The sequence below is a fragment of the Lupinus angustifolius genome, chromosome LG04 (assembly GCF_001865875.1).
Source record: "Lupinus angustifolius cultivar Tanjil chromosome LG04, LupAngTanjil_v1.0, whole genome shotgun sequence".
NCBI lineage: Eukaryota > Viridiplantae > Streptophyta > Magnoliopsida > Fabales > Fabaceae > Lupinus > Lupinus angustifolius.
Window position 1 is genome coordinate 9,085,875 of NC_032012.1, and position 11,509 is coordinate 9,097,383.

Here is an 11,509-nt window from a genome sequence, read left to right on the forward strand (position 1 = left end):
TCCAGTCAATTTATGCATAAGTCCACAAAAGCATTCAGTGACAACAACAATATATTAGAGAATAAGGATTCGTGCTCTTCTACAATAGGTTTACATAACACATAAATATATAGTCATCTACCTCAACCACTTTCATCAGCTAAAATCCAATGGAATCAATGACTATAAGTCCCTAAGGTCATGGGTTCGAGTCGTTGAGGCTCCCTTTTGGGGGAATAAAACACTTCAGAGGAAATTTAAGCTTAATAGGTGGCACACATAGTAAATTTATGGGGCCGATGAGTCACATGTCAAGGCTGGGTATGTTACACAGTACGCTCCTCCATCTACAGGTCATACAGTCTTTGGTTCAAGTACTTGTTTGTTAGAGATATTAACTGCTACCTTATTGTCTCTCTATCTCTTTTGGTGACATTAAATTCATAATATGGTACATTGCTTCATCTGATAGACAAAGTCATATGGTTCTCGCAACCTTCTCATTTAACTCTTCCCAAGACATATCACTTTATTGTGAATTTTAGTCTTCTATTTTCTATTTTCTTGTAATTTTGCACCTTCGGTACCCTCTAAATAATAATAAAAATTGTTGATAAAAATAATTGGGGAAGATGTATTAAGAATAGACACAAACATAATAAAAAATTAAAAGAAAAACTCAAAATTAATAACTGTACAAAAATGATAACAAGTCTAACTATATTACTGTGTTTTTCTCACAATATGTCATTGTGAGAAAGACACAAAAATGTGCATATTCTTTTGTTATCCAGAAGAAGATGGAAAAAACATGTGTTGAAATGTATGTTTTTCATATTTTAGTATGCAATATAAATAAAATAAGAATAAAGTAACAAATTTAAGACGCAAATATCATCATTAAAACAACCCTACCAACAGAACATCTTTGTGGGAAGAAGAGAGGATCCTAATTGTTGTAAGGTATTAAAATAAGCATAAAATATTAGTTCTAAATTCCCTTTTAAGAAAGTAAATTATGTATCTAGTCTCATCAACTAAAAGCCTAATACCGTATTAGAATTAATAGGTATAAATTTTCTTACCACATATGTGATAGTTATATTTTTCTTATCTTTCAGGTCAAACTTCAATCGTCTGAAATTTGAGAAATTTGTAACTTCAATTCTAGAGAAAGATGACAAGATCATATGCACTGCATCTATCAGGTAATGTCTATTTAATTTTGAATTTTCTCATAAATGCTTTTGTGTAGCATATAAGAGAATAATGCTATATGTGTATAAATAGAATATTTGATATAAAAATAATATATTTTTTTGCAGTCAAACATTGATTAGTTTATTCTCTGATGTTTGATTTTATAAATGGTTTGATTGAATATTTTTTGGATACTTGGTTGAATTTTCATCAATGTGTAAAAAAAGATATATCTATATCTATATATAGATAGATAGAGGTTAAATTGTTGGGTTGTCAAGATTGGATTTTTTTATTCATTGTCATTACTTTATGTAGTTAAAATCCTTGGTTTGTTATATGACTATATCAATATCAACCAATTAACTATGATATAATCTTCTTTTTGTAATCTTTGGTATCCTTTTAATTAACAATTTTTTTGTTGAAAAATGTGAGAATTTTTCTTCAGTATTAATGTGATATGTGGAATTATGTGTGAATGTGAATAGTATTAATGTATCATGTGTTTGTAATCTAATGCAAATACTCTAAAAATATGAATATATGGTGAAAATATTAATTTTCCATGTTGAGATGTTAGACCACTTTGAAAATTGATGAGCAGGTTCATAGTAGTTGTAAGTTGTATATTTGAGCATTATTATTTTGAGTATAGCTAGGATTTTTTTTTAAACGAGGGGCTTAGCCCATAATATATTGATAAAAAGGAAACATACAATATTAGTTTACAAACCTATATGAAGGTAATTGAAAACTATCCCTATGCAAATGCGAAATCACTTTAGAAGGTGGATGAGACCACCAAGTGTAGCATTTATGATCAATGCCCAAGTTTGCCAATAAATCAGCACATTGATTTCCCTCCCTATATATGTGTGTTATCCAGCAATCCATGGAAGACAAGAGCAACTTGCAAGCCCTCCATGTTGTCATAAGTTTCCAAGGGATAATCATAGATCCTAGGAGGATTTTTGTGACCAACAAAGAGTCACATTCTAACCAAATTGTATGCCATCCCATGCTATGAGCCTTTTGGATTGCTGAGAAGGCTGAAGAAAGTTCAGCATAGAGGGCATCATGAATGCCAAAATAAGTAGAGAAAGCACCCATGAACAAGCCATTATGATCCCTGAATATTCCTCCCCCTCCAGCATGCCCTGGATGGCCTCTTGCTGCCCCATCCGTATTAATTTTTACTCTTCCAAAGGGAGGCATCTTCCAGTTCACCTCCAAGATTGAAGGGGATTTTCTATAGTTCACTTGCACCTTAAGAGACCTTATGATAGAGAAATCCAGAAGAGAGGAGCTAGCTATTGCCGAGGAAGAGTTACCAACCAGAGTGAGGAAGCTCTTTATTCTGTTAATAGCTTGAGGCATAAGCAACTGTTTGTCCTGGAACCTGCTCAAATTCCTGCAGTGCCAGATTGTGTTAACAACAAGCACTATGGCAGCAGTGATGAGGAATTGCACTTGGTCACTGCCTTTGACAGCAAGCAGAAGATTAGCAGCAGAAGATGTGTCTATAGAGGTTTGGAATTGATTGGATAACCACATCCAGATTCCAGCAGAAAAGGAGCATGAGAGGAATAGGTGCTGAGATGATTCAACATGACCATGACAGAGATTGCATTGAGAGGCCAAAATGCATCCTCTAGCTTGAAGGTTCTCATCTGAGGGCAATTTATTGTTTATAAGCCTCCAAATGGTGAAGGATTTTGATGGAGGAATATATCTAGACCAGATTAAGTTGCACCACTGCCTTGGATCAGAAGAAGGCATGATGCTCTTGTAGGCATCCTTGAGGGATAGAGATCCATCAGTAGAATCTGACCAGAAGATTGTATCTTTGTAATCAGATAGTTTAGTGCTGCATATGCTAGAAGCCACTGCTGGAAACTTTTGAAACAACTCCTGAGGAATTGTCCAGGCATTATTTGTAGAGAAATCAGCCACTGAACTGATTAGCTTGGGGTGAATATGATCAGGAATATTGAGAAGATCCACTATAGGACTTCCTATCCAATTATCCCTCCAAAAATTGGTATCCTCACCATTACCTATGAGCCTAACAGAATGGTTGGTGGCATAGGACAAGTTGCTTTTGATTCCAGGCCATATTGATGATTTGAAGTACCTTTTGATTGAGCAATAATGACCAAACCTTTCCCTGAAGAAATGAGCCCACTGTTGGTTGGAACTAAGCATATTCCAGGCCAGTTTAATGAGAGAGGCTTGGTTGATTTTCTTTATGGATCTCAGGCCTAGCCCTCCAGCTTTTTTGGGAGTGCAAACTGTAGCCCATGCCACTGTGACAATCTTTCTGGTTTTGGTATCCCCTGACCAGATGAAATTCCTTATGCTAGAGTCAAGAATTTTGAGCAATTGAGCAGGCCAAGCATAAATGTGGAATGAGTACAGCATCATGCTTTGTATGACAGATCTAACCAATTCCACCCTTCCCATTATAGATAGCAAAGACCCTTTCCAAGCAGCAAGCTTGTTGATAATCCTATCAGCCAAAGGTTGCAGATGAATCCTTCTAGGCTTGCCTATAAACAGGGGAACTCCCAGGTAGTTGACAGGGAGGCTACCTCTAGTGAAACCCAACCAGTCCTTAAGATTGTTGATCTTTCTTGCAGAGGCATTTTGAGTGTAGAACTTGCATTTATTCAAGTTCATACATTGTCCAGAATTCTAGGAATAGATTAGGCTTGCCTAATTATAGGTTTTCCAACTTGTAATTTATTTTCCTTTCTTTGTTGTATGTCTATCCTTTTTGAATGAAGTGGGTGTTTCACCCTTACCTTAAAAAAATATATATTTTCTTTAAAATTAGCTATCTAGGAATGATTTTATTTTTAAATTTGTTTAATCCTCTCTTTAGAAGATTCTAGAATTTGCTAGGGTTAAATATTGACTTTGGATTAATGGATAGACGAGCAAGTATCCAATTACTTTTTCGGACTGGGTTCCAAAACCCATTTCTTACCTCAATATCAACTTGTAATGACTTCTTGCCTGCTTTTTCTTGTTTTTCTTTCCGCAACCTTGTGTAATTCTTTTATCTTTTAATTTAATTTTATCTTTGCTGATAAAAAAAAATTATGCAGCTCCATTGAGGATATGAGAATTAGAAATTTTCAGTTTCAATTCAGCCTGAGAAAGGCAAAAGGTAAAACCATATTCACATTTGCATATTCTAAAGTAACATAAGGCTAAAAAACCCAAAAGCACATATTTCAAACCTTCTGGCTTTCTATGCAGCCACAACAATTCAAATGTTTATCTAACATGTCTTCAAAAAAGTGGGTTAGATAGAACATAATAACTAGCAGGTTTGAAATAGGCATTGAAGTTTATTGTAATTGGTTCAAGTTGTTGTTGTTGTTGTTCAATAGGTTCAACAAGCTGGTGGATGTTGCACACCGCTATATATAGGTTTAATGTTGGCACATCTAGATCTTATAGGAAAAGATGCACTGTTCAGGTTTATGTTACTGATATGAACGTTTTGGCATGGAAACAACTTGCTACACCTTAAATCCACTGCAATTTGTGAAGATGTGGTTCCCCTTACATTTGAAAAAACAATGTCTCTGATCTTTACAAGTGATGGCTGCATAGAAAAGAATCCAGGTATAAATTAGCATGCTCTAACTTTATGATTTTAAGGTGCAAAAAATGAAGGTTATTATTAAATGAAAAGAAACAACAATTTATCCTAATGACAACTGCTATTGCTGTAAACTGGTGCTTGACAAAGCCCTAAGCGGTTTATAAGAGTTTAATAGTCATGCATTGAAAGTGTAAAAATTTATACATAATGAGCGTATCATTCATATTTATTTTATTACTTTTATTTCTGAGTCAATGGTAGTAAAATTTGAATGATGGGTGGGCAATCAGAATCTTAAGATGGCCTACCCTAGATTATTTCGTCTTGCTTCAACCAACACGCTTGGGTGGGGGATAACGGCTATTGGAGGGATGATGTTTGGTACTGGGAAATCTCTTGGAGGAGAAGTCTTTTTGGCAGAGAGGAATCTATGGCTCGAAATCTGCATGACTTGATTCATCATCATTCCTGTAAAAGAGATGTCATTGATTCTTGGAGATGGGGTCTTGATAGCTCGGGTGACTATGTGGTTAAAACTACTTATTTGACTCAATTGAATCATCAACAATCGCCTATAGATTAATTGTGTTCCTTCAAATATTGCTTGTTTTGTTTGGAAACTTATGAGAAGAAGGCTCCCAACAAAGGATGAATTATTTAAAAGGAATGTTATTGTGACAATGGATGACATGGTTTGCAAGTTATGTAATAATCATGTTGAATCCATTGATCACTTATTCATATCTTGTGACTTTGCTTTAAGTGTTTGGAAGGGCTTTTATTCTTGGTTACAAACAAATGTTGTAACTACTTCTTCAATTATGGAGTCCTTCAAGCATCATGAATCCATGAGAAGTGGTAAATGTGCAAAATTGTGGAGAATGCTTTGGTTTGCCGTCGTCTGGTCTGTGTGGCTTTTGAGAAATGATGTGATTTTCTTGGAGAAGGCGTCGAGTTATGTGAACCTTATTGATCTAATTCAAACTAGATCTTGGATTTGGTTTAACTCTTTTAATTCTAAAAATTATGTTTCTTTTGCAAGTTGGTGCATGGATCCCAAAACTTGTATAGGACTTCATACTACAAAGTTGACGTCTTGATCTCTTTTGTATTGGGTGGGCACCCCTTGTGCTCGTTTTAATACAATTTTTATTTATCGAAAAAAAAAATATCTTATATTGTCGGTGTATACATGACACAAATTTCAAAGGATGAAAAAAGGAGAAAGGCATAAAGAAACCTTCTTTTGGCAGTTTGCAGGAGAACATTGATACTCTTGGTCAATGATGATAGGATTTCTAACCCTTTGCATGGTAATGTCATGGAAAGTGATATTTGATGCAGCACCTGGATACCTATCTGGCCATGTTTTGATTCTGAGGCCATTATCTGTCCCAACAAATGTGCAATTCAATACACGAACCTCTCTCACCTCTAGCTCATGCTCATACTTTCCAAGACTACCAATACTAGGGTCATGCATATATAAGAATAAAGAAAATTAATCAAGCAACATAGCAAATGCAATCACAAAGTTACAATCTTTTTTTTCTTTTCAAATGACCATTACTACAAATATAGCTATATGTTAATATTTACTTATCAGGTTTTCCATATGATCTGAAAACATACTCTCCACGTGTGAGATGAGATAAAACTGTATACATCTACTTTCCCTGATTACAATAATTGGAAGTCTGGTGCACTTCATCACTTTTTTTTGTGTGTTTTCCATATGTGTAGATTCAATCCCTAGTTTGCAATAATGTTCAAACATACTATCTAATAGTGTACTTGGTCCAAATTTAAAAATAATTGATTAATCTTAATGTCCAAAACATCAACTTAACATTTCATGTTCCACACTTTAACTAACTAAGCTAACTCTATATGAGATAATTGTTTTTGTTTATCATGGTAGTCTTCAAGAAATATAAGTCAGCTAAAAATATTGAACTATATATGATAAAAACAGGAGAACATTTATACATTTTTAGTATATAATTGAAAATTGGTAAAGTATAAGATAATCTTAGATGCATGTGAAGTTAATTTTACCCATAATTAATAAATGATGTGTAGTTGGCATTACCTAATACCATGTCCTGGACCACAATCAACTCTCTCAATGGTAACATTCTTGACCCCTTGAATTATAGAGACACAATCATCTCCAGTTCCAATTACACTTCTGAATATTCTGACATGGGTGGAGTGACTAACATGAATGCCATCAGTGTTGGGGCTGGTACTTGGTGCAGTGATATGAAGTCCTATGAGTCTAATGTTTGCACAGTTTGTGACAAATACATGAAAGCCCTTGGAGTTAAGGGATTTTATGTCCATTATAACTCCATTCGTGACTTTGTTGAAAAAAAGACTCTGCATTCCGTAACATATAAAAAGCTCAACCCTCAAATATTGTTGAACTATATGTCTTCAAATTAATGTTGATGTGTTCAAATCATATGCAATATAAGGGGTGTGTTACTATGTACTTGGGAGGGGCAATGGTCTTACCCACAATTTATTTTGTATGATTTTTTGTGCACCATTTTTTTATAATTAATATTATCCATGCATGCATAAAAAGGTGTATAATCAAATTGGTTCCTAAAAAAAGAGATACATTTAGTTGCTGTAAAAATAAACAAATTTCAACTTAAAATTTACACCCAATCATTTTGAATAAGGTTTATCCTCTGTCTAGGATTTTTAGCCATGGTGAACTTAAAAAATGACTTAGAGATATTTTACACCCAATCATTTCGAATAACGTTTGCATCCTCTATCTGGCCATAGTTGTTATCACAAAGTTAGGCGATGCTTCTTCCGGAAAGAAGTTCACTACCCTTGGGCCTTAAGCTTGCCTATTTTTGGTTCGAATATGTAAGTTACTTAGTGAGATAGTGATATAGATAGGAGCAACTTACGCTAGGGTTCCTGATGCAAGTAGAAGGGGTTTTTTCGCAGTCAACAACCCGAGACCAAGAATTATGACCCTGACCATCAAAAGTACCTCCACCAATAAGATTTAAGCCATCAATGTCCTCAAACATGAGCCATTCAACATTCTCATAGTCACTTATATCTGTGGTGGCCAAAACCGTTCCTACAACTTGAACTGTTATGGGAAGTGGAGCCATGCATGGCCCAGCAAAATACATTGAAGAAACTAAGAACCTTCCTTGAGGGATCAGAAGCTTGTTTTGCCCTGGAGACTTGCATGCTATTCTCCATGCATTCATGAAAGCCTGCAAAAATGGATAAACATGTGTTTTGGATTATCAAATAATCAAAATAGTGTTTTCTACAGATTTAGTTTTGTACTATGTTGGTTTGGTTTAGTGTCCTTGTGGTTTCTTAAGATCACTTGCATAAGGTGGAAACTATTAAGTTACTGGATATTTATATCAAATAACTATGGGAAATTTCAATTACATCTATTCCAATTATGAGAAATTTTGGTTTTGTGTTCATTACATAGCAATAGTACAAAATAATGTGCACTTGTGCTTTTAAAATAATGGGTGCTTGTGCATGCAGTAACTAAATTTTGGTTGGAGAGTTACAAATTGGTCTAATTGTGAAGTGTTTCTCTAAGAATGTTACAAGATAAAATTTGGCATTCAAACCATCTCAATATGGTGATTAGCATCTAGAAGCAAGCTTAATCATAACATCATCAAAAGATTTTATCAAAACCATAATAAGAATAACATATACCTATAACAGAAAAAATGTTAAATGTTTGTGTGCAACACATTTCTTCATATTTGTATAGCAAGAAGAAAAATGCAATGTATAATTATTATAGTATATTATGAGCAACATTTGGCGTAAGGCATATAAGCACACATAATATACCTGAGTGCTGTCAAAATTGCCATCAGGTTTGGCTCCAAAACTCATAACATTAACAATTTTCTCAGCAGGAGCTAGGGCATCCTTAGTTACATTTTGACCTTTATAGCAGGCCAGTGCAAAGCACAAAATAATAACACCAACTATCTTTGAAGTAGCCATTGAAACTCAATTCCCAGGAATATATGTATTTTTTATTTTAAAAATCAGCTATTATGGGAAGGCTATGAGAATAAGTGTTGAAAAATATTATCCTTCCTTTTTTGTCTACCACTTTATATATTTCATACAATCTTTTCTGTTAAAACAAATTAATGGTTACTATTGGTTTTTATTTTCTATTTTTACAGCATCTACATTAAAGGAGAAAGTTAGGTTATTATTATTAAGTAAAGAGCTGAAAATCTGTCTTTTTTCTAGTAAAGAGCAGAGAATTTTAGTTTTTTTTGGTTAATAATCTAAAATTTGTGATGCTCTCAATGAATTCCAGGGTATATTTTCTCTAGCTTCTAGATTCGGATAGCAATCAGGGAAATTAAAACTGAAAAAATAACTTATATTGGGTAGAAAAATATATGCTGTCACCACAATCACCTAACCACTCAAACTAACAGAAAAATACATTGATATTTTTACAAAGAAACATATATAGTTTTATAAGTTTTATAGGAAAATGAGTATCTTACGATCTTACCCTTTCCTCAATACTATTTTTAGAATTGCTTCATATCTTTACACATTTAACCATTTTCATTTGTATAGAAAATGTTTTTTGATTTAGGGTTATAAATTTAGTGTAAAAAGAGGTATGGGAGAAAAGAATTGAGAATACCATATATTTGCTAAGCCACATTTTTTACATTGTTTTTTACACATCATATAGCTATTGGTAAAAGGATTTTTTTTGGTTTGCAAACAATTATTAATAAATGGTAATGATTCTTGAACACGTGTGAGACGCACCATATGACCAAAACTATATAGGTCTTCTCTTTTTTTTTTTGACTAATCAATGGTAAAGAGAGAAAATAATAAAAACAAGTGTATGATAGTATAAAGTATGGAATTGATGTTAAATTATAGCGTACATGTATAATTGGAAATGAGTTGAACCGAGTTGAACCAGAGTTCAGCTCGATAAAGATTGACTCAGCTTGAAACTTGATTCAAGTTCGATACAAATTATTTTTTTAGTTCGAGTTCGGCTCAGTTAAAGTTCACGAACTGCTTGATTCAGTTTGAATGGTTCATTTGGACAATTCAAATAATTAATTAAAATTTGAAAAATACTCCAAAAATTATATATATATATATATATATATATATATAAAATCTTGTTTATATATAAAAAATATTGAATCATAATAAACATAAAAATTAGTTTATATATATATATATATACATTTATATATATGTAACTCAAGTTTATGAACCTAGCGAGTCGAACTATATCTAACTCAAGTTCAACTCATTTGGTTCATGAACCAAGTTTATCAAGCTAAATAACGAATTGAATTTCGAACGAAGTTGATTTGGTTCATTGTCAGCCCTATGTACAAATAACATAACTCATGCATAAATAATTAATAGTTAAAAATATCACAGCATACAAAATATGAAATCATTGGTCTGAGTTGAAATTTGAAGTTAATCAGGCTTGTATATTGAAAGTCAAATTAGATAATAGCTAATGGATGAGAAAAAGAAAAAGTACACTGAACTTCCAAAAACAATTGATTTCATTATATACTCCTGTAATTTAAGAAGTTATACTAGCCTCTTGGTAGAAATTAGTAAAATTTCAATCATCACCCTTAAGAGTTAAGTGTAATGCTAACATAAACGTTAAAGGAAAGACCTACACAAATCACATAAGAGATGCAGTAAGATTATGAGAGCAAAATTGCTTGATATATAGCAATATGTTTGCTCTTTACATATACTACATAACTTGTTAAAGGGAAAGCTAGAAGCATAAAAAGAGACTAATACTTGAACTCTCTTGAATTTTCTTTTGATCTTCTAGCTGATACATACATATGTATATTTGTACTGTACATTAGAACAATTATCTGTTGTCCAAAATCATATCTCAAATCACGTTTCAGACTAATGATAATGAAGAAAAATAATGAATATTTAATTTTAATTGACATATATGTTTTCATTAGTGCAAAACATAATTTAGAACATAGTTTAAGATAAAAGATCGTTGTTCACTATTAAGAAGGTACTAGTCATATCATATTTATGAAATATTCGAGAGCTAGCAAGCATCTAAAATCTAAAATAATAAGTACAAGAAAAGGGAAGAAAAAACTAGTGAGGATTTCTATAGTAATACTCATGATTCATCCTTTAATTTGCATCTCTATTCTGTTATGAGGTATTGATCTTGAAGCAGCTTCATTACACTTGAAATCTTCTACTTTTATCTGAACCACCATGGTACTCCCATAGGTTGGATAAAATTTGTATTGACACAAATTTTGAGTGCCTTTTGAGTCACCAAAACTCTTGTGTAGACCAATTAACTTATCTGTTTCATACCCAAGATCTGCTGAAGGTGCCATTTCTCAAGAAAGTTGAAATTTTTAGTAACAAACTAAGCTATTTTTTCTTCTTATGACAAAACTTCAAGTGCAAGGGACATGTATATAAAGGCAATGCATCTATCCACCTTGTGGGACCGAATCTCCTGGATTAATAAATTGTGATGACTTATTGTGTTAAAGTGTTAAGGATATTTTCTAAGGAAGGTTGGTCTTAGTTTGAATGAAGTTAGGACCTTATAGGTGGATAACTCATAAGTAACTATGTAATTGCTTATGAAATCTTAATCCGAAC

General features: G+C 33.0%; 1 protein-coding gene across 1 annotated transcript; it reads right to left on the minus strand.

Moving 5' to 3' along the window:
- On the minus strand, positions 4,226-8,824 carry LOC109344827 (exopolygalacturonase-like). Its single transcript, XM_019583571.1, has 5 exons — positions 8,666-8,824; positions 7,732-8,052; positions 6,891-7,180; positions 6,039-6,267; positions 4,226-4,798 (listed from the first exon to the last, which is right to left on the minus strand). Exons 1-5 carry the CDS (start codon positions 8,822-8,824, stop codon positions 4,583-4,585), a joined length of 1,215 nt encoding a protein of 404 aa, XP_019439116.1. The 3' UTR covers positions 4,226-4,582.